The sequence below is a fragment of the Heterodontus francisci genome, chromosome 35 (genome assembly GCF_036365525.1).
Source record: "Heterodontus francisci isolate sHetFra1 chromosome 35, sHetFra1.hap1, whole genome shotgun sequence".
Lineage (NCBI taxonomy): Eukaryota > Metazoa > Chordata > Chondrichthyes > Heterodontiformes > Heterodontidae > Heterodontus > Heterodontus francisci.
Window position 1 is genome coordinate 37431434 of NC_090405.1, and position 27238 is coordinate 37458671.

General features: G+C 45.2%; 1 protein-coding gene across 3 annotated transcripts in view; it reads left to right on the forward strand.

Annotated features, from left to right (window-relative positions):
* LOC137350617 (AP-3 complex subunit beta-2) overlaps window positions 1-19476 on the forward strand; it is a 197088-nt gene extending 177612 nt beyond the window's left edge. For all 3 annotated transcript variants that reach the window (XM_068015359.1, XM_068015360.1, XM_068015358.1), the window contains 2 exons: window positions 14199-14337; window positions 15817-19476. In XM_068015359.1, coding sequence (XP_067871460.1) covers window positions 14199-14337; window positions 15817-15967 — 290 coding nt within the window. In that variant the 3' untranslated portion in view covers window positions 15968-19476. The remainder of the gene's footprint in view (window positions 1-14198; window positions 14338-15816) is intronic.
* The last annotated feature ends 7762 nt before the right edge of the window (window positions 19477-27238 follow it).

Consider the following 27238-nt stretch of genomic DNA (forward strand, 5'->3'; position numbering starts at 1 on the left):
AACCAATGTGATTGCCTCCTGACTGCCCTCTGAGGTGGCGCTGCAAGCCAGTGCTTCGTCTCGAGGGCAACCAGAACTGGGCAATAAATGCCGGCCTTGCCAGTGCAGCTCCCATCCCGAAGTTCATTTAAAACGAAAAGAAAGCACAGGCAGGGATTGACCTTCCTCACGCAACTGCCAGTGCTCGGGTTTTAAACGGTTTGTTTTGTGCAACTACCAGCCTTTATTGCGGGGATGTTTATCTCTCATCTCTCAGAACCTCATCTGCAGGCTGCCCCTCGGTGACAACATCTGAAGCACAGCGTTAGTTTTCACATGTATGCTGACGACACCCAGCTCTCTCTCACCACCACCTCTCTCGTCTCCTCCATTGTTGCTAAATTTTTTGATTGCTTATCCAGTGCTGGAAGAGCAGAAATTTTCCCCAATTAAATATTGAGAAGAGCAAAGCCATTATCTTGGTTCCCCACCGCAAACTCCATTCCCTAACCACTGACTCCATCCCTCTCCCTGGCAACCGTCTGAGCTTGAACCAGACTGTTCTCAACCGTGGTGTCAAATTTGACCCCAAGATGAGCGTCCAGCCGCATAACCATGCCGTCACTAAGACCACCAGTTACCACCTCTCACATCATCTGGCTCCACCACTATCTCAGCTCATCTACTGCTGAAAGCCTCATGCATTATCTCTAGCCTTGACTATTCCAATGCACTCCTGGTTGCTCTCCCACATTCTATTCTTTGTAAACTTGAGGTCATCCAAAACTCTGCTGCCCGTGTCTTAACTCACACCAGGTCCTGTTCTCCTATCACCCCTGTGCTCGCAGACCTACATTGGCTCTCGGTTAAGCAACACCTCCAATTCTCTACTTTGTTTTCAAATTCCTCCGTGGCCTTTCCCCTCCCTATCTCTGTGACCTCCTCCAGATCCACAACCCTCAGGTATCTGGTCTCTTGAAAATTCCTGATTTTAATCACTCAATTGCTTGGATGGGTGCAGCTCTAACAACACTCAAGAAGCTCGACACCATACAGGACAAAGCAGCCTGCTTGATTGGCACCTCATCCACCACCAACGATGCACAATGGCAGCAGTGTTGTACCAGCTACAAGATGCATTGCAGCAAGTCACCAAGCCTCCTTCAACAGCACCTTCCAAACTCACGACCTCCACCGCCGAGGAGGACAAGAGCAGCAAATGCCTGGGAACACCACCACCTGCATGATCCCCTCCAAGTCATACACCATCCTGACTTGGAACTATATCACTGTACCTTCACTGTCACTGGGTCAAAATCCTGGAACACCCTTCATAACAGCACTGTGGGTGTACCTACCCCACATGGACTGCAGCGGTTCAAGAAGGCAGCTCACCACCACCTTCTCAAGGACAATTAGGGCTGGCCAATAAATGCTGGCCTGGCCAGCGACGCCCACATCCCGTCAAAGAATTTTTTTAAATTGGCTACCATACCTTCAGCTACGTTGTCCCTAATCTCTGGAATTTCCTCCCTAAATCTCGCCTCCTCTCTACCACTTGTAAGACACTCTTAAAACCTACCTCTTTGACCAAGCGTCTGGCCATCTGCCCTAACATTTCCTTATGTGGTTCGGTGCCAAATTTTGCTTTATAATGCTCCTGTGAAGCTCCTTGGGACTGAGAACAGAAAGGTTCAGGTCTGTGACCCTTCATCAGAACTCAGCAAGGGCAATTAAGAATGGGCAATAAAGCTGGCCTTGCCAGTGACACACTCATTCCCAGAATGAATAGAAAAAACAAAGTGACTCCTGACCACGCAGCAGCCCGCCGACGTCATCAGAGTGCTCCAAGCTGTGCACGTGCGCAAACGGTCTCTTACTCTCAGTGAGATGCTGAGCATGCGCAGCCTACGTCTTGCCAGGACTAATTGGCGCATGCGCGGGAAAACATCATCAGCTACTCATCGCCCGCTTCCCCCCACTCAGCTACTCTCTCCTGCCCCACTGGCTGCTCTCCCTCCTTGGCCACTCGCTCCAGACCTTGACGCTTTCTCCCCCTCCTCCCCACATGCCGCTTCCCCCCACTTTCTGGCCACTCGCTCCCCACTCCTCGCTCCCTCCCCCACGCCGCTAGCTCTAGGCCGCATCGCTTTCCCTCCTCTCGGCCACTCGCTCCTACGTCGCCCCGTCACTCGTCGCGGCCCACTTTGCTTCTTCAGGCAGTGCGGTGGGGAATCTTCGAACGTGGGAGCGAGTGGCTGAGAGGAGGGAAGTGGCGCGGCCTAGAGCTAGCGGCTGGAGGCGGAGGGGAAGCGAGGATTGAGTGGCCAGAGAGTGGGATGGGGGGGCGGGGGGAAGCGGTGAGCGAGCGGCTGGAGAGCGGGAGGGCGAGGAGCAGGGAAGCAGGGAACAATTAGCCAAGGGGAGGGGAAGGGGGGAGCAGTGAAGAGGTCTGGAGCGAGCAGCTGAGGGGGGGTGGTGGGAACGGCGAGGCTGTAGCAAGTGTGGATTGTGAGAATGGGAGATTGCAAAATGGAGGTGGAGGCAGGGGTGGGAGGGGATGGGGCAGAAATTCAGTTATTTCCTTCATAAACTTCACAGTGTAAATGTTGACTTTACCGTCCCATAGAAAGTTGCTTTACATTCCAAATTTCAAAGGCAGTATCATACCAGAGTTCTGTCTTTGTCAAAAAAAAATCAAAACAGTTGAGCAGGAGACATCCAAGAAATGATACAAATGAAGCAATGGCAGGAGGGAGCGGGGGACTGTTGGGGGCGGGATGGAGGCAGCGATGGCAACCTTTGAGGGGATTTTCGGGAAGAAGTTGTTTTTCTGTGATAAATTGAGTGGCGCCATCTTTATTACTGGCAGCTGCCTGAAACGTCGCAGTGACATTTCAGTGGAAGAGGCTGCATTTGTGCATGTGCTAATACTGCGCCACCTAGTGGTTGCGTTGTCAGCAAATGCAGCCTGGAAAAAAAACACATGCACGCAACATTTTAAAAAATTTATTTATTCATTCCTGGGATGTGGATGTCACTGGCAAAGACAGCATTTGTTGCCCATCCCTAATGGCCCTTAACAACTGAATTCAAAGGGCAGTTCAGAGTCAAACACATTGCTGTGGGTCTGGAGTCATGTGTAGTCCAGACCAGGTAAGGACAGCAGATTTCCTTCCCTACAAGACATTAGTGAACCAGATGGGTTTTTATAACAATCGCCTTTACTGTGACTAGCGTTCAATTCCAGATTTTTAAAAAAGTTTATGAATGGAGTTTAAATTCCACCAGCTGTTGTGATGGGATTTGAACCCATGTTCCTAGAATTTGAGGTTGGGTTTGCTGGATTATTAGTCCAGTGACATTGACAACACACCACCATCACTGTCCCCATAATTTACTGAGAGATGCAAAGACCCCAGTGGAAATCTGCTCAGCATGTCCTGACAATACTATCCATGGAAAATTCCTCGAAGCTTCCTCTGGAGGACTTTTGGCAGAAGTAGGAAAGAGCAGAGGAGTGGGTTCTAATTGGAAAGCTCTTTCAAGGAGCCAGCACAGGCACGACAGGCCAAGTGGCCTCCTTCTGTGCTGTAAGATTCTATGATTCGAAGTAATTTTATTCACAATATTTACAAGAGGTAATTTACATTCAAGGGGGAGAGTTTCCTGGCTCTGAGCAAGAATGTCGGTCTCTGAACCGCCCAGTTGTCCCACTATTGCTGGGTTCAGATGATCCAGTGGGAACACCACTCAGGAAAATATCCCCTTGAATGTCTTCCCTCTGGTGGCAACGTTTCCCCTTAAACTCTTATTATTGAAGGAGAGGCTCTGTCCATTAGACTCTGACATCTAGGAATTCAGCTGGGATTTTCTAGAGAAAGATCGACGGAATCCACCTCCCCCAACCTCCCTGCCCACAACAACAACTTAGTAAAGTGCCCTTAACATAGTAAAAAGTCCCAAAGCGTTTCACAGGAGCATAATCAAACAAAATGGCCATTTCTACTATTTCTCCAGGGTTTCTGGCCAAGTTGCTTTTTTTAATGTGGATCCCCAGTGGCGTTGCCCATGGAAAGTCAGGATAGAGTGAGTTCCCCTCAGAAAGCATGAAAGAAGCTGTCGGGATATTTATGGGGGATCTGCCACATCTAATCTGCATCTATTGATTGAAATTTGTATCTGCAAGCGTGACCGTGTGACGTGGAATGTTGATGCCCAAATCAGGAGCTTGTGGCATTCATTTTATTAATTCATTTGTGGGACGTGGGCTTCGCTGGCAAGGCCAGCACTTATTGCCCGTCCCTAGTTGCCCTTGAGAAGGTGGTGGTGAGCCCGCCTTCTTGAAGTAGGTAGGAAGTTCTCGGATTTTGACCCAGTGATGGTGAAGGAACGGCGATATATTTCCAAGTCAGGTTGGTGTGTGACTTGACGGGGAACTTGATGATGGTGTTCCCATGCGTCTGCTGCCCTTATCCATTGTTACGACCAGGTGAGAAAGGTGTCTAGGAGTCTTTTCAGCCTTCACCTGGTCTTATTGTAACAGGGTTTAATTTTGAAACACACTGTGTTTTGAGCTCCCCCTTTGGTGAATCCTTGTTCACCACTTTCCAATTATAAAGCAAAGAAATGAGCACACCAGGTTTTCTTAGGTTTAAAGAAGAAAAGTGAAATTTATTAAACCTTAAACTTAAACTCTAATATGGTTAACGCCTATGGATATACGAAACGCCCATGCTAGCATGCATACACAATACACACGAGCAAATAGGAAAAGAAAAGAGAAGAAAAATAAAATGGAGAGGTTTGAGGCAATCTCTGAAGAGGGTTTTTTTTTTACTGCGCTTCGAGCTCACTGTAGGGTCCTTGATTGCAGGTAGTCTTGCTTTTTGTTGGGGCCTAGTATTCTTCTTCAACCAACTGTAGGAGACTTTTCTCTCTTGGGGTTCATATGTCTTCAATGGATTCCAAAGCTGGTGAGAGTGAGATGAGAGCAGACAGGAGAGAGGTCTTTTCCAGTCCAGGAGCAAACAGCTTTCTGATTTCAAGTTCCTTGTTGGAAGTTCAAATTCAAAAAACCCCCAACAGCCAGTCAGTCATGTGACCCAAACTGGTCCGACCACATCTGTTTATGTATTCGGGCATCTTAGCAGTTAACCTGGAATGCTAGCCTTTCCACCTTCATCTGGTAATCAAAAGTCCATTGTGAATTAAATTGGTGCAGAGAACAGCCCCTTTTTCCTTTGAAGTACTGTCTGTTGATATGCTAATGTCTCTCTCCAGCCAAAGTCTCCAATTGTTTTTCAAAGCAAGTTCTTTCTTCACCAACAACAGTTCAAAATCAATGTTCATGTGGCAAAATTAATTTTCCTCATTCTCGGCAGGTGGAGGACTTGCCTGACACCTCCACACCCAGGGGAATGAAATGCAATTTGAAAAAAAAAACGGGGCATTTCATTACAGGTTTTGAGAGAAATATACAGAAAGAAAAACCATGCATTTCTCTCATTCATTTCCATTCATACACCAATGTAAAGCTTATTAAAAATGGTCTTTTCGGGATGCAAGGGCTGCTTTAATTTCCCCTGTTTTTTTCTCAGGAGAGTTAGTAGTGGGCGGGTCTGAACTCTCTCTCTGGGACACTCCTACCTGCAGTTATTTGTGCAGACTTGACTGCACTCTCCTGTGACACTTTGATTAGGTGAGGCATCACCCTCATGGTTTCTGTGCCCACTAGAGATCTCTCTTTGTCTCGGCAGGTTCCTGCAAATGCTGTTAGCAACTCTGGTGGGGTGCTTCTAGAGTCTGTCTCTACATAGGAGGATGTGGGGTCTAAACTTGCACATGTTTCAGGGTTGGTGGACTGGACAGTAGGGGTTTTCATCTGGGATTCTTCCTGGACTTTCTTTAACCTGCCCTCTTGGTCACTTTTTTCCCTTCTGTTTCTAAACTTTGGCCACCCGTGTGCCTGCCTGTCCCCTTTTGTTCTCGGCGGGGGTCCCTTACAGTTCACCAGCCCTCTGCTGGACGGTCCTCCTAACACACAGGAGTTAGGGGTGCAGGTTTCACTGTAGGTTGGAGTTTCCCCCTCAACCTCGCACATGTGGCAACTTCTGCAGTACTCCATCACATCTTTGTGGAGTTTTGGCCAGTCAAACTGCTGTCTTATGTGGGCTTTGGTCTTTCGTATACCGACATGTACAGCTACTATAGTCTCATGGGTCCTTCTTAATATTTCTCCTCAGTACCTCTGTGGCACCACTAACTGGTGAACTACTGTCCACTCCTTGCTCTCAGGTCTGTGAGGAGAACTCCATTTCCTCATCAGTACCTCATTCTTTAAAAAGTAGCAATCAAGGACTGCCTCTGCTTCACTTTCAGACTGGGCAGCCTGTGCTAACTCTCGCAATACTGGGTCGGCACGCTGAGCCTCACTGAGGGAAAATCCATTTAATTCATTCCCTGGGTCTCTTAACTTTCCAAAGAAAGTCTCGGACAGGCAGACCTCATGGTCATTTGTCTGAAGTGCCAATGCAGTTTCCTGAGGGGGAGCTTGTTTGATCATGGCCTGATCCACTACACATTCAGGGACTCTGCAGGGAACCGTCTCCTTCCACTGCCCTGTCTCTGACTTCTTGCAGTCTTTCTTATACTACTCGGGGGCTACCACCTTCACCCCCGCCAGATCGTTACCTAGGAGCAGGTCAACCCCGTCCACAGGCAAACTGGGGACAATCCCTACGGTCACCAGTCCCGAAACTAGGTCACACTCCAGGTGCACCCGGTGTACAGGTACAGGCATACACTGCCCTCCAATACCATTCACCACCATTCTGGTGTTCACTGCACTCTCTGAGGGAAAGGTCAGGCCTTTCCCAGTAAAGGGGATCTAGTGGCCCCTGTGTCGCTGAGGATTACTATGGGCTTGCTTGCCCTACTCGAGGGGTATGGGGTTACTTTCCCTTCAGACACAAAACTCTGATAACCTTCAGGAATCCTGTTAACTATTCCTGCACTGGCCATAGTAATCTTCCTGGGTTGCACTCTTACTGCAGTTAAAGCCACAGCTTGTTCTGTGTTTTCCATCAGGGTCCCGTCTTCACTACGTGCCCTGATTCACCCTACCGGTTTTCCCTTTACTTTCCAGCAGCCAGCTTTTATTACAATGGAAGCACACAGGTCTCCAGGTCTCACTCTTGCTCACAGCACCTTCCTTTTCGGCTGGAGGAGGGCCCCATGTGTCTCCTGCTTTCCTTTCTCTCCCAGGACTGCCTGGGCTTCGATCACCTTCCCACCCTTTGTCCTTTTCGGATTTGTGATGGAGATTAGGAAAGGTTTTCCCCTGGGCAAACGACTTATAAATTAAAGCAAACTCATCGGCCAGAACGGCCATTTGCTGGGTTCCCTGAATCTGCTGCTCCTCTGCATGGATCTTTATTGAGAATGGGAGAGAAGGTTTAAATTCCTCTAACAGGATTACTTCCCTGAGCTTCTCATAGCCGAGCTGTATTTTAAGAGCCCTCAGTCACTGGTCAAAAGCCAGCTGCTTACTTCTTTCTAACTCCAGATAAATTTGATTAGCTTGCTTTTTGAGGATTCTAAACTTTTGGCAATAGGCTTTGGGGATTAATTCATATGCCGCGAGGACTGCATTTTTGGTCAGTTCATAATTTGATGAACTCTCATCTGGCAACAAGGAATAAACCTCATGGGCTTTTCCAGTTAGTTTGCTTTGCATTAAAAGAGAGCAGGTCTCAGCTGGCCATTTTAGCTGCCTTGCCAGTTTCTCAAAAGACACGAAAAACGCTTCCACATCTTCCTCGTTGAATTTTGGAATGAATTGAACAAGTTTTAGCAATCTTGTACCCAGCCCTGAATTCTGCTCCTCCATATTTGCCAATGCTTTCACTCGGGCTACTCTGTCATCCCCTAGTTAACTCAAGCCGCTTCAACTCTCTTTCTTCGGATTCTTTCTGGAATATTCTTTCTTTCTCTCCTCTCTCTCTCTCTTTTTCCTTCTCCTGTCTTTCTCTCTCTCTCTCTCTCTCTCTCTCTCCTGTCTTTCATTTTATTCAAATTCCTTTTGGAAGGTTCTCTCTTTCTCCCTCTCTTCTAATTCAAGTTTCCTTTGTTCCTGTTGTATCTTTCCCAGCAGTACCTTCTTTGGGTCTACTTCTAACACTGCTTCTGCTTCTTCGGATTCAAGGGGAAAATGGTTGGCCACTAGCCTTAGGAGTTCAGACTTCCTAGCCTTGCCACGTACAGTGATCCCACACTGCTCAGCCATTTTTCTACACTCTTCCATAGTCAGTGCTTTTAACTTATTCAAAGTTACTTCACCCTGTCTTGGAGAGCTACCCGCTTCAGTTGCAGACATGTTAGTATTCAATCACACACAACCACAAGAAAACCTGTATTAATCTTGCTCTTTTTTTTTGATTGGGAACAATTTGGCTTCCCACTTCCAATTTCTCTCGTTTGTCTGTGGGTAAAATTCCGGTCACTAGCACCCAAATTTCTGTTACGACCAAGTGAGAAAGGTGTCTAAGGGTCTTTTTAGCCTTCACCTGGTCTTATTGTAACAGGGTTTAATTTTGAAACACACTGTGTTTTGAGCTCCCCCTTTGGTGAATCCTTGTTCACCACTTTCCAATTATAAAGCAAAGAAATGAGCACACCAGGTTTTCTTAGGTTTAAAGAAGAAAAGTGAAATTTATTAAATCTTAAACTCTAATATGGTTAACGCCTACGGATATACGATTCGCCCACGTTAGCGTGCACACGTGATACACGCATGCAAATAGGGACAGAAAAGAGCAGAAGAAAAATAAAATGGAGAGGTTTGAGGCAATCTCTGAAGAGGGTTTTTTTACTGTGCTTTGAGCTCACTGTAGGGTCACTGATTGTAGGTAGTCTTGCTTTTCATTGGGGCCCAGTTTCAATGGTTTCAGAAGCTGATGAGAGTAGACAGGAGACAGGTCTTTTCCAGTCCAGGACCAAACAGCTTTCTGATTTCAAATTCCTTGTTGGAAGTTCAAATTCAAAAAACCCCCAACAGCCAGTTAGTCATGTGATCCAAGCCGGTCCGACCACATCTTTTTGTGTATTTGGCCATTTTAGCAGTTAACCTGGAATGCTAGCTTTTCCGCCTTCAACGTCTGATAATCAAAAGTCCATTGTGGATTAAATTGGAGCAGGGAATAGCCCCTTTGTCCTTTGAAGTACTGTCTGTTGATATGCTAATGTCTCTCTCCAGCCAAAGTCTCCAATTGTTTTTTAAAGCAAGTTCTTTCTACACCAACAACAGTTCAAAATCAATGTTCATGTAGCAAAATTAATTTTCCTTATTCTTGGTAGGTTTGGCAAGGCTTGCCTGATGCCATCTACATGGTAGAGGTCGCGGGTTTGGAAGGTGCTGTCGAAGGAACCTCGGTGCATTGCTGCAGTGCATCTTGTATATTGTACACACTGCTGCCACTGTGCGTCGGTGGTGGAGGGAGTGAATGTTTGTGGATGGGATGCCATCAAGTGGGCAGCTTTGTCCTGGATGGTGTTGAGCTTTTTGAGTGTTGATGGAGCTGCACCCATCCAGGCAAGTGGAGAGTATTCCATCACACTCCTGACTTGTGCCTTGTAGATAGTGGACAGGTTTTGGGGAGTCAGAAGGTGAGTTACTCACCGCGGAATTCCTTGCATCTGACCTGCTCTTGTAGCCACGGTATTTATATGGCCACCCCAGTTCAGTTTCTGGTCAGTGGTAACCCCAGGATGTTGATAGTGGGGGGATTCAGTGATTGTATTGCCATTGAATGTCAAGGGGAGATAGTTAGATTCTCTCTTGTTGGAGATGGTCATTGCCTGGCATTTGTGTGGCGTGAATGTTATTTGCCACTTATCAGCCCAAGCCTGGATATTGTCCAGGTCTTGCTGTATTTCTACATGGACTGCTTCAGTATCTGAGGAGTCGCGAATGGTGCTGAACATTGTGCAATCATCAGCGAACATCCCCACTTCTGACCTTATCATTCATGAAGCAGCTGAGGATGGTTGGGCCTAGGACACTACCCTAAGGAGCTCCTGCAGTGATGTCCTGGAGCTGAGATGATTGACCTCCAACAACCACAACCATCTTCCTGAGCGCTAGGTATGACTCCAGCCACTGGAGAGTTTTTCCCCTGATTCCCATTGACTCCACTTTTGCTCGGGCTCCTTAATGCCACACTCAGTCAAATGCTGCCCTGATGTCCAGGGCAGTCACTCTCACCTCACCTCTGGAGTTCAGCTCTTTTGTCCATGTTTGAACCAAGGCTGTAATGAGGTCAGGAGCTGAGTGGCCCTGGCGGAACCCAAACTGAGTGTTACTGAGCGGGTTATTGCTAAGCAAGTGCCACTTGATAGCACTGTCAATGACACCTTCCATCACTTTACTGAAGATCGAGAGTAGACTGATGGGAAGGTAATTGGCCAGGTTGGATTTGTCCTTTTTTTTGTACAGGACATACCTGGGCAATTGTCCATATTGCCGGGTAGATGCCAGTGTTGTAGCTGCACTGGAACAGCTTGGCTAGGGGTACGGCAGTGTTGTGGCACAGTGCTTTGGAGCCTCAACGCATTATGGTTGAGTGTGGATCCTGACCCACACTCTGTTGGCTATCTTGGCTGCTCTCTGATGGTGAGCTGGAAAGAGATGCCAACTGCTTCCAAAGACTGGGAAGGAAAGTCCCTTTTTTTCCCGGCACAGCTTTTCTTCAGAGAAACACTCTATTTTTTTTTTTTAAATAGAGGCAGTCTCAGTCCCAGCACGGCCTACACTTGACTGGGGAAGAAGTCAAAACGAATCAGCAGAATTCAGTGAGCGAGTCCATCTATGGAACAAGCTCTCGAGGGAGATGGTGGAAGCAGTTGCAATTGATTCATTCAAATGCAAATTAGATAGATTTCTTTCAGAAAATAACATTTTGAGATCTAATGGATGAGTAATTTGAGACAGGACGTGTGATAAGTCTAACATGCCTGGGAGGAACTTTTGATTTTGAACTCATGATTCCCAAAGCTCTCCACCATTGCGGGCTTTCCTCACCTCAATAGAGATTAATTGCTATAATTAGTCAACAACTCCACTATCGTTGTATTATACACTGACCAAGGTAGTTGAAGGCAAACTGGATCGGTTTTTCTCATTGAGCATCTCCAGTAGTCCCAGCTGGAATGCAAAAAAACCAAGAAATTAGTGAATGCTGAAGACGTAATTGTGGGGTATTGGCTCGAAGTGAATGAAGCCAGCAATGTGAAGGAGCTGATTTTAACACCAGCAACGCAGAGTGATTCACGGCTCTTCATTGCAACTGTGCATTTCCATTCAGCTATACTGCGGTGTAAGGTTCCGTTGCCCTGAAAGTGTCGTCAGCACTGACTACTTAAATAAAACTCTCCAACAAATCAACAGAAATAAGGGAATTAACTGAGTGTGGCGGGGGTAGTGGGGTTGATTGATTTCATTACTCACCAGTGAATAGATCGCCATACAGTTATGACTTGCTCAGTCAGTATTTTTCTAGACCAGGGTCCCAGCTAAATATTAAGCAGGTAAGTTTCCGCTGGGTATGGTTTCAAGACGAAGTGTAATTTTTCACCCTGCTTCAGACTCGCATTAATACAACAGGCAGTATAAACACAGGAAGAAAAGAAATGAAAGACTTTCACAAACTCAGGACGTCCCAACGCACTTCGCAATCAATGAAGTAGTTTTGAAGTGTCACTGTTGTAATGTCAGAAACATGGCAGCCAATTTGCCCACAGCAAGCTCCCACTAACAGAAATGAGGTAATGACCAAATAATCTGTTTTAATTATGTTGTTTGAGTGACACATATTGACCAGGATAATGGGCAAAACTCCCTTGCTACAGGATCTTTTTAATCTCCTCCCCAGAAGATAGGCAGGGCGTCAGTTTAACGTCTCATCTGAAAGACAGCACCTCTGACAGTGCAGCACTCCCTCATTACTGCACTGGAACATCAGGCCTAGATTTAAGGCTCAGGAGTGGGACTTGAACTCTCAACTTTCTGGTTGAAGTAAAAGAGTGCTACCCACGGAGCTAGCGCTAGCACCTGAATGGTGCTGGGAGGAATCGGTAAGGCAGTGGGTGCGAACAGTGCCCTTTAACCTGTAGAACTGAAGTTCAAGTCATCGTCACATCAGAGGGGGGAATAGTCCTCTGGATGCAATGAGGAGGCGGTGGTTAGAATGCAGGGCCTGACCGTGAACCCTTGTCCAAGGGGGTCTCAGGTGCTCTCACTCTGATCTAGCTTTGTAGAATATGGCGTGAAACCTGCACATTTTGTGGAGCCCACTGAGCAAGACTGGGATTCAGTTCAAAGTACAACTAACATAGTCATCACACAGTTGTTTGATTTATTTATTTTTTACATCATTGCACTTTGTTTTCCCCACTTGCTCTCATAGAACAACTGTTAAATACCAGCTCTGGTAAGTAGACGCACAAGGGGTGAGCGTGTAACCATGTGGATGTAAATCCTGCTGCACATTGCTCCTTCTCCCACCGCCGCTGTGTTTGTCTGTGACGTCCGTGCTTTATCGTGGTAGATCATCACCTAATCCGTGTTTATGCTCTTTGGAGAGTTTTGCTTGGAATCCAGTGGTGTTTGGCAAACATCCCTTCCTTTATTCCCGGCTGGTTTAGCACTCACTTGGATGCAGTGATACATTTTTGCCGCATCACGGAAGCATTGCATTGCTTGTGCATGTGTCACCGTGAGGAAAATGATGCATGGCTGTTTGGCTGTACTCATTTCCCAGGCGTCAAGGCAGTGCCTCTTTAAGCAACGTCCTGTATGTGAAAACAATGGCGGGGGTGGAGGTGGGAGGGAGGGGGGGAAGCAATGCTGAGAATCCAAGCATTAGGAAAGAGGAAAACCTATCGAGGGAGACCAGCTCACCTTCTCACTTTGTTGTTTCACTTCTGATTTGGCAACAGCTCAGCCGTGATCTAATTGAATGGTGCAGCAGGCTTGGGGGGGTGGGCTGAATGGCCTCCTCCAGTTCCTGTGTTTGTTCCTATGTAGCTCTTGCCCCTTTGATACCCATCCAAAAACCACCATTCCCACATATGATACTTTTTTTTTACCTCCTTGCCACTGGTCTGAGGTAGGATTCTCTGCAACCACGCAAGATGCAGTACTGATCTATTTGATAGATTACATTGATCTCCAGGACAAGAACCTACAGGCATGCAGTACTGAAACAAGGGCTGTTGTTCTGCAGTTGACATTGTTTGCAAGGATCGCTCTGGTGCTCTGCTATTGATCCCCATCTCCACTTACTGTTCAGCAGTGTGATCAGGGACAGTGATGCAGTTGTACAGGCAGTTGCAACACCTGGCACATAGTTGGCGGAGCACAAGTACGCATGGGCTTCTGCCACATCCCTAATCTCTGCCAAAGCCATATTTGGGATGTGGCAAGCATAGACCACCACAGGAAAGGAATATTGAAGAGTGAGACAGACACACAAACACAGAGACTTCCCCTCGGGCTATTCATGTGCACCTTGTATTGTTTGCATTCAGGGGAACTTTGAGGGACCCCTGGGAGCAGGTTGTCCATCCAGCCACTCAACAATAGATGTTGCAGGAAGGCCTTTCAAAGAAGAATCCTTTAAACGAGTAGCCTCACCCTTTGAAATAAGTAAGACAATCTCTTGTGCCCTAAAATGAAAGCAAGAGTTTTCCTGCCTTAAAACTTTGTTGAAAACCAGGAAAGCTATTCAGAGCTGGGCTGGTAGATCCCACCAGGATGTGAACTCATTACACTGCTGGACCTTCTCATGGCTCTGAATCTAGTGGGTGCGTTGAATCTCCAGAGCTTTTCTGGAGGATAACGGAATCACAATGATTTCCAGCCTTGGTTGTGCCATCAGCAGTAGCCTGGTCCTTCCTGGCGAAGGGATAATACATGATAGACAAGTTGAGAAAGAGGTTAGTGGACACCATATAAATTACATACAAACATCCCTTTGATCATTTTGACTGCGATAAGTTCAGCTTCACCTCGAACAGCCTGCAATTTCATCGACTTGACTTTATTTTCTAGCAGGGAAAACGTTCTTATTTTGTTAAGGGGAGGGAGGGGAATTGATGCAGAAGCACTGGCATTCTAGAAGTGGCCTAACCTACTTACCTCTCTCTGTAACACTTCACAGGAAAACTGATGGGAATGAATGAAATCAAGGAGAAACTGACCCTCCCGGAGAAATGCCGGAGTGATCAAGCCATTATCCAGCGGGTGATGTCTACTGCCAACCTTGGGCGGGTGCCCTGTGGTCTGGACAATGAGTACAGGTGAATAATTGGAGGGGCCTGAATCGGCCTCACAGTTGCCCAAGTTTTACAGCATTTTTTTTGGAGAAAGGGGACTTGAAATGGGCAAAGAAATATTCGAGATGTAGACAGATTGAAGATAATGATGATGATAAAGATTTAAGTTGGGAGATCCTTAAAAAGGCTTCACCATCTAGCCCCGTGCACAGAATAGTGAGCTGACACTTGTAGAACCAGACTTCAGCACAGGGGTTAGTGCAGTCATCAGGGGTGTGGACAAAGTAGAGATTTCTTTTTTAATAACATAATTATGTTATTTTTAATCCCCATGATGTAAATAGCATAGGTGCATTTAAAGGGAAACTAGTTAAATACACAAGGGAAAAAGGAGTAGGAGGATATGCTATAGGAGGGTGAGAAGGGTGGGAGGAGGCTCACTAGAGTGGACTTGGGCCGAATGGCCTGTTTCTGTGCTGTACATACTATGTCATACATGGCTTACTGGCGAAACATTGAAGCAGCACTATGGTGTCCCAAGGTCATCACATTGGTACATGTGCAATCATGGCTGTAACATTAGGGGAGGTTCCAGGTTGAAACCTGGTCCTTTGCTATAGAGACAAGGAAAGAGCCTGTGTGCTGTTGCACAGCTCCTGGCAACTGATTAGAAGTGAGCATCATTAAGAGATGAGAAACTAGAAAGGGACGTCAGTAAAGATGCTTACAAGAAATGCCCATCCAACCTTCCAGTTGGCCTGGACACTGGAAATTAACATGGATCAGTTACAGCAGAGCAGTGCAGCCCAATCACAGCTTTGGCATGGTGCTAATCTACCCAAGTAGTGAGAGACCAATCACAGCAGTGCACTGATGCCCCCTTAACAATGGCAATCGAATCAATACACAAACTCTTGCAGGAGTGTGAGACTGACAATGTTGGTCTGTTGATTCTTCCCACTGTTTAAGTATGGTTAGCCCAACCGTGGGGTATAAATTACTGTATATCTACAAGGCTTCATGACATAAGCTCCAAGTTGGCCAAGAACGGAGTAACCAGCGATAATGAAGAGATCACTTTTCCAGATGGTGCTTGTATGAAGGTGTGAGATGCAATTTTGCCACCCGGAGTGGTTGAGGCAGAGGCCGTTGCATCGTGTAAGGGGCAAAATGTTGAAATGGTTGAGGAGAGCGTGGGGCAGTGGGCTTAGTTCTGCATTGCTCTAGCAAAGAATCAGCATAGCCATGGTGGGCTGAATGGCCTCCTGCAGTGTAAACCTCAATGGCTCCACGCCTACAAGCATGGCCCAGGTGTTGCAGTGGCCAAAGTTATTTAAAAGCTCAAACTGAATCGTTATTAGCAATTTTATATTTACATATGAGCACAGCGCTTTCCAATTGATCACTTTCAATCAGAGAGCTTACTCATTCGGTAGGATATTTAACATACCACCAAACTGCCTTTTCATCGGTTGACTTGCTTTGTCTCTTCTTTCCTGGCAGGTTTGCTGCTCGAACGGTGAGTGGTGGCGCTTTGGTTCTCGTTACCCTGGTAACCAAAGACGGTGGTGCTGCTCAGCTGACTATAAACTGTGAGAAGATGGTGATCGGTACGATGATGGTGAAAGACATAATGCAAGCACTGACCGAGTGATGCAGCTCATGCGTCCCTCGGTTTGATGGTGGAGGGAGGTCTCCTTCTCAGCTCTTGCATCCTCCGCAACCCCCGACAGCGCCTGGCCGCTCAAGAAACCACTGACTGCTGGAGAAACAGCCCAACAAAGAAAAAACATTCACTCAGTTAGGAGGGAACCTTCTCCAGTATCCCCTCTATAATAATGGGACCCTGAGTAACTTGGCAAAGCGAATGTGACAGAGCTATTCATACTCCTGAAACTGCTAAAAGATGAACAGTCAGCTTTGTCCTGTCCCACTCCATTTATTTGGACCCTCAATCAGGACTTTTCTCCCTAGTTCTATTTGAGGAGCTAGCTGCAACGAGGTCAAGGATAACTCTATCGGATTTTAATCACTTGTGCTTACTTCTTTTGGTATTCCCTCACTAAACCACTCTGCCTCTCTCTCTCTCCTCCATTAAGACCTTACTTAAAGTCTACATCTTTGACCAAGCTTTTAGTCACCTCCTACTTGGTGCGTTGGACTGATCTTGCTTTAATAGTGAGATACTCGGTCTCCCGGAGTGGTCTGGCTGTAACAGTGAGATACTTGGTCTCCTGGGCTGATCTCCTCTAGGTATATGATTGTTTCGAAATTGTGGTGTCTGCCCCGAGTGATGGTTGCCTGTGTTTTGTATATCAAACTGAGTCTAAACCAGCAGCAAACGAGACACCGAGCCTCAATCTCATGAACTGCACTTTTGCTTAGCAACCCAAAAATACCATATGTCGCTGTAAGAATCCAAATGTTTTCCGTTTCTTTTAAAGTGTTTTTTTTTACAGCAACAATTTTGAAAAACATTGCTGCATTTATTGAGACAAAGATTTCCCAATTTCCTCTTGACTTGATAATTCCTTGGGTGATGCCTCATAGTTCCCCATCTGCAGCAGCAAGTGACCTGGGCTGACCACTTTCTGGGGCCTATACTGAGACAGGAACCATGAGATATCGTGGGCACTTGCCTCTTCTCTGAAATACCTCCTTAGGTAGGGAGCCATCTGGACCTCTGAGAAAGAGGAAGCTCCAACTGAGACCCAATGGAGAGAGCCCAACATTGAGGCCGGATAATGGGAGATGTAGTAGGTGTAGATGGAGGTGGGTGTTGGGACCGGATGCAGAGGAGGTAGGTTTAGGTGGAGGCTGCAGACTAGTGCTGAAATGAAATACACTGGACCTGGGCGAGAGATGTGCCTGGGGCTGGGTTGGGAGAGAACCCAATAGGCCTACAGGGTGTGAGAGAGTAAGATTGGTTCCTCACAATCACTTTGACTGATGATACTGTCATGTGGCTCCCACTGGCCAATAAGATCATTGGAAGAAAGGCGCTATGGATCACATGATTCCAAGAACTAAATAGATTTCTAGTGAGAGAAGAGCTTAATTTATCCAATCAGAAAGCAAAAAAGATCCCAACTTGATGCTTTTAATAAAACACTCGTCAATCACCTTTGATATTTCACAAGAAAGTCAAAACCCAAAGCATAATCTTCAGATGAAATGGGATTATTGAAGGGTGTTATTTGGGCTAGGTCATGTAGATGTCATTCAGTCCCCGGTTTAAAATCATACATTCTGTCCTTATTTTCCTATTTGCATTGTAAATTAATCTGTCTTCCATTTGTGATGGAAACTGCCTATGTAAACGTCACACTGTAATTACACCTCCCACCAGTGGTGGCACTGCAACCTCCATCAGAGGGAGTGTAAATGTAACATGACAAATCTGCATAGACAATTACCATCATAAATATGGAAAATGGGGATGTATGCAATGGAAAATTGGATTTTTAATTCATAGATAGTTGAGGTAGAACACTCTATACCAATGTCTGAAAAATATTCCACGCTAATCTTATCCAATCTTTGTAAAACACTGCAAATGCGTATTCTATTTTCTTGCCCTTTTTAATTAGATTTTACTTAACTCATGCTGAATTCTTCAGAAACGGAAAGTGTGCAAGCGCAACATCCCTCTGAATAAAATATTTAAGCTCTTGACAAACAGAACTTTGTGTTACATTTCAATTAAAGGTTTCACTGCACAAAGCTGATTGTTAGAAAAACAATTGAAAGTTAAAATGGGGCACTGTCCAAACATTTAATGATTGAGATGCGTTTAAAACTCCTTTGGCAAAAAGAGCAAAATTGTGCACTGGTTCTCTGTAGTACATTTTCTCAACAGGGACTCAACACGCCTTATCGTAGGGTCATAGCACAGCACAGAAGCAGGTCATTCAGCTTATCTAGTCTGCTCTGACTCTCCCGAAGAGAAATCCAATCAGTGCTACTTTTTTTCCTCCATATCCCTGTGACTTATTTTTCTCAAGACGATACAAAGATGATATCAAGACTTCTTTCAATAACTGCTTAGATGTCTTTCCTTCATCCAAAATTCTGAGTGGTAGAAGGAGGCCATTCAGCCCCTCAAGCCTGCACCACCACTGAATTAGACCATGGCAGATCTGCACCTCAACTCCCAGCTACCCAACTTTGCGTCATATCCCTTGGTATGCTTGCCCAACAAAAATGTAGCAATCTCAGTCTTGAAAATTTCAACTCATCTCAAAATCCCCAGCTTTTCTGAGGGAGAGAGTTCCAGATTTCCACTACTGTGTGTGAAGAAAGTGCTTCCTTATTTCACTGCTCAATGGCCCGGCTGTAATTTTCAGTTTGTGTAGCGTTCCTAATAAAGAGAACAGCTGCCGAGGAAAGATTGTGCCTGTGTGTGGCCTCCACCCCGACACATCTGTGGGGTGAGGGCGGAAGTGGGGGGGGGGGGGGTCTTTGGCAGATTGGGACCCCACACCTTCATTATCCAGGAAGTCAGTCAGACGTTTCAGGGGAGTGGTGGGGTAGGATTTCTGCATCCCCTCCCTACAAAAGAGGCTGATAAAAAATATACATATATTAATTCTATCCCTCATCATCATGAGCTCAGGCTCCAACCTCTACCTAAACCTCCAGGTGAGTCCCACATTTCCCCTCACCTCACATTGGCGAATGAAATTGGTTACGAGCTAACTTACTTGCACTGACCGTACTCTGGGCTCCAACTGAGAGCTGAGGCACAGGAGTCTTTGCCCTCTCATTATTGGTCACCTTTGTTGGGACAGGAAATTGTTCCCACCCCCAGTAAGCCCTTCCCTAAAAATGTACACTAGCATCCAGAACCCGGCGAATTCATACTGACTGAGCTTGCGACTTTTCCTGAAATCAGGATGGGAGTTCCCCAAAATGGCACAGCAGCAGCGAGGTAATGCCAACATTCAGACAGTAATGAAATCCTGATTCCTCCTCTGGTGAGAGAGAGGAGGGCCTGTTCTTGATACCGTTAGCTGCGTTTCATTCGTAACTAGTTTCCTTGTTGCTTTGCTGGTGCCGTCTTTCCAATGGCTGTGTTTGGTTGTGCAGTATTACACGGCTGTTTACATGACTGCTTAGGCAGGTTAATTTATTGTACAAAAACTCCAATTAAATGCTGCTGAGAAACCCAAAGCCTTGCAAGTCTCTGTCATTTATTGATTGATGTAGGTGGTCTGCCTTGCCTTTTACACCATTAACACAATTGGTCCATAAACCATTGATTGTATCAGCTCACTGCACTGGTTCAACAATATGATGTTTCCAAGAGGGCTTCATCACAACAGTGACTACACTTCAAAAATACTTGAGTGGCGATAAAGCGCTTAAGGGCACCCTGAGGTCGTTAAAAAGCAACTTCTTTGGGTTGAGTGCAGGTTTGTGCCCAGGATTTATCACAGAATTTCTGATCTCAGACCAGCTGATTGGCCATGAGGTGCTTCACTTTGGTGCAGAAAATCTGAAGAACATGGCTCTGAGGGGCAATGGGCTGATTTGGCCTTCAGCAAGGTATACAGACGAAGGAGACCATTCGGCCCACCTGGGCTTACCCATCCAAAAAAGCAATTGAAATCATTGTGCCCCCATGAGTTGAGGCGAGGATGGCATTAATTGAGGGTTGATAGCTGGTCACATGCCCACTCTCAATATTGGGCAATGATGGTGGCACAGGAATGCCAATAGAGGGGGAAAATAATAACCATTGAATTGGAGAAATAATTTTCAGAAACATTCATAAGCATGGCATTTAGAAACAATTCATTTCAACCCCAACAATGAATTGTTTCTCCTTTATACTGCTACTGATTCTTCTCTCCATTTATATTCAGTTCTTCACAGCTGCTTATTAGTCTTCCACCTACTGCAAACTATGCTTACCTCCCTGGGTGGACTGTGCTGCTGTGATCTATGAGATGCCTCCATCCCTTCCTAAGAGACCATGCTTGAGCAATGTCAGAAGACATGCTCTGCTGCCAGTTCTCTACTGCAGGTAGGTTTCCTGTTGGGGGATGGGGAGGGGATATTGCACAAGGGTGGCCATCACTTGAGACCAGTGTTTGAGTCTGGGGTAGATTCTGCTCTGAATGGGGTGTTTAAGCTCGTTGGCTTTCCAAAGAAGATGGGTGTCCCTTGTGGCAGATTCAAAGTCACAATTGGATCCCAGAGAGGGGTAATAATTGGTCATGTAGCCCGATAAATACAGTCAATGTTGGCTTTACAAAGATCCTAAATTAAACCATAGTTTCTGCAATCGTGTCCAAATGAAACTGGCACACGGGCCTAGAACGAGGGGGAAGAACAATAACTACTAAATTGTTTTATATGTCCCAATACACAGGGAACTATCAGTCATGGAACTGCAATCTGAACTAAATGTACTGCCATAACAGCTTGTGCTCAACCAATGAAGTCCAACGGTCATTTCTCTCACCAGTTCTGTAATTTAAATCATAACTTTGTGTCACTTAAATATTCATGATCATCCGCCAAAGATGCCGAGACTAGCAGTGCTGAATCTTCAAGCCTGTGAAACACTTCCACGTTGTATTGTTACCTGAGGCGCGATCCCTCATGCATGGGTGTTCAAATGCAGACTTGGCTATTATTTCATTATGTCAACTGCAGATTGTGGTTTCGAGTCCCACTCAGAAATTTGAGCATAAAATCTGTGCTACAGTGCATTAATGAGAGAATGCTTTACTGTCTTTTCGATGAAATGTTATACCGAGACCCTGCCTGCTCTCACTGGTGGGCATAAAAGATCTCATGGCACTGTTCCACAGAAGGGCAGAGCAGTTCTCCTCGGTATCCTGGCCAATATTTATCCCTCAACCAACGTCACTCATACAAATAATCTGGCCATTATCACAGCTGTTTATGGGATCTTGCTCTGCACAAATTGGTTGCCACATTTCCGATATTACAACCGTGACTACACTTCACACAATACTTTATTGGCTGTAAAGCACTTTGGGACATCCCGAGGTCATGGAAGCTGCTATATGAATGCAAGTTCTTTCTTAATAATCAGGCTTGGGGTACTGTAGTCAAAACAAGAAATGCTGGAAGCACTCAGCAGGTCTGGCAGCATCTGTGGAGAGAGAAGCAGAGTTAACGTTTCAGGTCAGTGACCCTTCTTCAGAACTGGCAAATATTAGAAATGTAAAAGGTGATAAGCAAGTAAAGTGGGGGTGGGGCAAGAGTTAAAAGCAAAAGTTTTTTGCTTTTAATTTGGGGTACTGTAGCATAGTATTATAGAGTCATAGAGTTTTACAGCACAGAAACAGGCCCTTCGGCCCAACGTGTCTGCGCCGACCATCAAGCACCTATCTATTCTAATTCCATTTTCCCGCACTTGGCCCGTAGCCTTGTATGCTGTGGTGTTTGAAATGCTCATCTAAATACTTCTTAAATGTTGTGAGGGTTCCTGCCTCTACCACCCCTTCAGGCAGTGTGTTCCAGATTCCAACCACCCTCTGGGTGGAAAGAATTTTCCTCAAATCCCCTCTAAACTTCCTGCCCCTTACCTTATGTATTATGTTACTGGACTAGTAATCTAGAGGCCTGGATTAATGATCTGGAGGCATGAGTTCAAATCCTAGCAAGGTAGCTGGGGAATTTCAATTCAGCTAAAATCAAATAAACCTCGAATATAATGGTGACTGGATTGTTGCAAAAAAAAAATCAGTTGTTTATCAGTAATGCCCTTTAGGGAAGGAAATCTGCCGTCCTTACCTGATGTGGCCTAAATGTGACTCCAGCAATGTGCTTGACTCCTAACTGTGCTCTGAAATGGCCTAGCAAGCCACTCAGTTTCCAGAAGATGGCTAGATGCTGGCCTTGCTAGCAATGACCTCATCCTGGGAATAAATAATAAAAGGTACCCAGTACAGTTATTGAGATAGAAGATCAAACAGAGCACAGAAGACCATTCGTCTTGTGTCTTTGAAAATGCTATCCAGTTAACATTGCTGAAAATAGAGACATTATGTTGAAGCTTTTCATCTTGCATTCATCAGGACAATCCGCAAGAATACCAATGTGAGTGAAAGCAATAAATTTATACTGTATGAGAAGAGAGTGCTGATTGGTTGGCAAGTGAACTCTGATTGGTAGAGGCGTTGCAACGGTGACTGACAGTTAACTGCCAAGCTTTGTTTGAAATTTAAACCAGGCAGCTTGACTCTGATTGGTCAAGGTATTGCCCTGAGGAATGAACCAGCGAATGGCTGTCACTTGCTTTGTTTAACTGAAACAGGCACAATGTTTGTACATATTCTTTCTGTCTGCAAAGAACAGGGTCCTATGTACTAATATATGAAAGAATATGTACACACATTGCACCTGTTTTACCTAAACAAAATAAGTGACAGCCATTCGCTGGTTCATTCCTCAGGGCAATGCCTTGACCAATCAGAGTCAAGTTGCCTGGTTTAAATTTCAAACAAAGCTTGGCAGTTAATTGTCAGTCACTGTTAACTGGTGCATTCTCCATGGCAACACCTCTACCAATCAGAGTTCACTTGCCAACCAATCAGCACTCTCCTCATACAGTATAAATTTGTTGTTTTCCCTTACTTATTCTTGTGGATTGTCCTGATGAATGCAAGACGAAAAGTTTCAACATAATGTCTCTATTTTCAGCAATACTCAAGTTCTGTACTACTAAGTGCCTATTTATCCAATTAGTCCCACTCCCCAGCTCTTTCCCCAAAGCCCTGCAAAGTTCTCTTTCAGTAGAGATCCAATTCCCTTTTGAAAGTTGCTATTACTTCCACCATCCTTTCAGGCAGTGCATTCCAGATCACAGCAACACGCTGAGTTTTTTAAAAATTCTAATTTCCCCCCCCCCCCCCCCCTCCCCAGACTTTTTGGCAATTATATTAAATCTGTGTCCTCTGGTTACTGACCTGCTTGCCAGTGGAAACAGTTTTCCCCTATCTACTCTATCAAAACCTCTCAGGATTTTGAGCGCCTCTATTAAATCTCCCCTTAATCTTCTCTGCTCGAAGGAGAACAATCCCACCTTCTTCAGTCTCTCCAGATAACTGAAATCCCTCATCCCTGGTATTCTCTCTGAGGCCATTTCCATCACTAATCACCAGGGTTTGTTTTGTGTGAAGTATGCCTCTATACTATTTGCCTCCAGCTGCAACATGTAGCTTTTCAATCTAATCTACAAAGAAAATTCCCAGTAAAAATGAGGAAAGATAGTTGGCGGAATGGTCACGGGAGCTGTGCCATAGAATGTAAATAAATGGGGACAAGAAATTCAACTTTCCTTTTGTATCTGCCACCTTGCTCCATTCTATTGCTCTCCAGAAGATGTTTACTCTTTTCTGGGGTGTAGCTGCATGAGCACCCATCCATTACCTCAACCACTGGCTGCTCTTCATGTGAGCTTAGGCAGTGGCAGCAGGCTATTCCACCTTGGGGGTGTTATGACTGAGGCGGGAGCAATACACTGTCAATTAATTCCCATCACTCCACAGGTCATAGCATATTATTAAAGATTTTCCACCTAACTGGTAAACTGCCAAATTAAACACTTTATTAACCTCCAGTATAAAATACACCAAACCAGATATCTTTAGACAACAACAAATTAACCATTAATTTAAAAAAAAAGAATTCTTAAACACTATTAAGACAAACCTATGTCTAAAAGAATTTATAATTTCTTATTTATTCTAACCCCCATGAACACACGCATACATTCAAAAATCAATGGTTAACTGGTTTTAAAAATGGTGTTTCTTAGGAATAAAATAAGTAGCTGGGTTGTGTTCCCGGTTGATGAGGTGGCCCAGAGTAGAATAATCAGATGCCACTGAAAGTCTCCAGGTGAATTCGATGAAACAGTCTTTAATAGATAGACAATTAAAGTACTTCAGCTGCAGCAGGCATCACACAGTTCTTTCAACGGAGAGTATAACAACCGGTCTACTTGGATCTTCAAATTGACAGTCCTTTGGTAGAAACTTTACTGGGAATTCCAGCAAACACAAACAGGCAATAGCGAGAGTCACTTCTGTGACAAAGACTTCTTAGAGTTTTGAAGTAAAACAGAATTTACTACCTCCAACAGTGAAAATATTCTTTCCAGGGCTTTTTTCTCCTTCGGCAAACACAGTCTGAGCTCAATGTAAATTTTCTGCTGCGATATAGACAGCTTCTTTTCAGTAAGCACACTTCATTGGGTTCCAGATCAGACTGGTTTCCAGTCCCTGCACGCATTTAAATTGAAACATTACAGCACATCTCCTGCTGTTGCCTAGGAAACAGGCTTGCTGTGGCACACTGTTCTCAAAGAATGTAAAAACTTCTCTCGCTGTCTTAAAGCTACACTGTTTTTAGATAGTCTTAAGGGCACACTGTTTTAAACAGAGGAGAAAAAAAATAGTTCCATGACAGGGGGCACATGGCGGCCAAGCCTAATCTGTCCTTGGCTCACATGCATTCTACCAACAGGGGTTATTCAGTAGCTATCCTGATCCATAACCAATGGATGCTGAGACCAATAGGAGCACCCCCAGTTGGGAATGATGTCTGATCCAGATCTTCCTGGCTTGTATGTCCTGGCTACCTTAACTAGCTGAGCCATCAACAGAGTGTGAAAATGGAAATTTATGGAACATGACGTTGTTCATTCTGGGGAATGGGACACTGCATCAACGTTAAGCACTCCTGATGAATTCTCTTACTGTGTATATCTTGATCTCCACCACTCCCCCTAACCCCCTTTCCCAACCCACTCCCCCCTCCCCGTCTCCTGGTATGTTAAGGCTGCTAACTAAAAGCCAAACATTCTGAGGTCAAATACAATGCACATTAGATGCAAGCTTCAGTTTTCTTTGCACTGGTCTATTAACCATTTTCAGGTCTGCTACATCATAAATTAGATGCCAGTACATAAAATTTCCTTCCCTCCAACATTCAAGTACTCCTAGGTAAGGTGCAGCACTAGTAAATTGTAGAATAAAGCTCCCCTATTGTCTGGCGCCAACTAGGCCCCATCATGGTAGAATTGGTCATTGACGCCATTCAGTTTACAAACATAGTGTAACGTAACAGTTCCCTGTCAGCAGCACCACAGTATCTGGCTTTGGGGAATTCAAGCCATTCAATCAGAGATCAGCCACGAGAATTGTAATTTAACATCTTAAGAAGCAGCATGTTGACCCTGTAAGAACCAAATCGACTTGTAATCTAGAAACGGTCAATTCTTAATTCAAAGTCACTCAACTGAAATTATCTGACACTTCAGTTTTGAGCGCTATATTCCCATGTTGTTATGTTGCTTTCATTGTTTCATCCATTCTGGTACAAAATAATGACTGAATTATCAGCAGTAGACTGTAGGTTGATTGAATGTTGAGGAGCCTCAGCTCACAGGGATCACGGGACAGATGCGTCCCCTGGATAGTGGAGCGTCCTTGATTATGCACAGGCATGATGGGCTGATTGGCCTCTTTCTGGGCTGTAGGGTTCTATGTTTGGCTCTGGAATAGATATTCCCCCTTCACAATCCTCATCCCAGGTACGGAGCCTGAGAGGAGACAACCAGGCAGGTGACCACCACGTACCCCATTCCCTCAGCACAAAGGGGAAGTCTGTAATTAGCCAACTCCCCTCTCACCGGCGCTGCTAACTCTTATAAAATGCCAATTAGGATGACACAAGCTTTATTAATAGAAATCAACTTAACAAAAGTGCCACCTTTTTGAAGGGGTGGGCAAGCAATAGATTCCAATTGATACGTAGAACAAAAGGAAATAACAAATTAAAAGCATAACATTGTTCCTGCTCTCGATCATGGACTCTGGTCCCTGCGATGCCCACCAGTCATGGAAGGCCTCAAGCGTACCAGCAAACATTGTGTGCTCCCTCTTCAGGGACACCCAGGCTTGGACATAGCCGTGGAAGTGAGGCAGGCTGTCAGGACAGATGGTCCCCTTGATCATGCGCTGCCTGGACTTGTAGCTGGTGACCTTGGATAGGCCCTGGAGCAGTAGCATCACGTTTATCACATGTGGAGCATCCACTGTTCAGCTAAAGGACCCAATAACACATTTGGGAAACCAACTTCTTTACCCTTGGTCCTCTTTTGCATCTATTACATAGAGGCAACAGCCAATTCAGGTACTACGAATGCTGCCAGTACAAAACCAGGAGAAGCTGCCCTATGGCAAATGTTGTTTTCCTTCAGTTATTATCTATTTATTCAGTTGTTAGTGTTAGCTGCGGGTGCAAAATTGATGTGATGAGTCAATAATTATTCTGTTATATCAGCTAGACTAGTGTGTGAACTTTCTCACCTCATCATACGTGATTGATTTAATTAGATCATCCCTGAACACCATGCAATTGCGACATCATCTCTTATGTAGCTTAATGGGGTCTTTCTCATTCATTTTATGCCATGGATGTGTTCTCCTCAAATGGTTTTGAATCAAGACCCTCGTGACAGCAACCGTTTGCATTAATATAGCACTTTTAACGTAGTAAAGCATCCCAAGACATTTCACAGGAGCATTGGCAAACCAAATTTGACACATTAGAGACACATAAGAAGAATTTTGGACAGGTGACCAAAAACCTAGTGAAAGAAGTAGATTTTATAGAGCGTCTTAAAGGAAGACAGAGAGAGAGAGAGAGATGGAGAGGTTTAAGGAGGAAATTCCAGAGCTGAATGACAAAGTTACATTGCATGGGGTGCAAACAATCAGTCTGGACAGTTTGGCTGACCCAAGTGATTAAGGCACTGAAATTACTGTTCGACCCCAAGGAATATTTGCTCTGTGCTGCTTTCTTCTGTGGGTGGCACATCTGAATATGAGGCATCTTTTTTAGGCCCTTGCCTAAACTTCCATAATCCCCCTTGCCT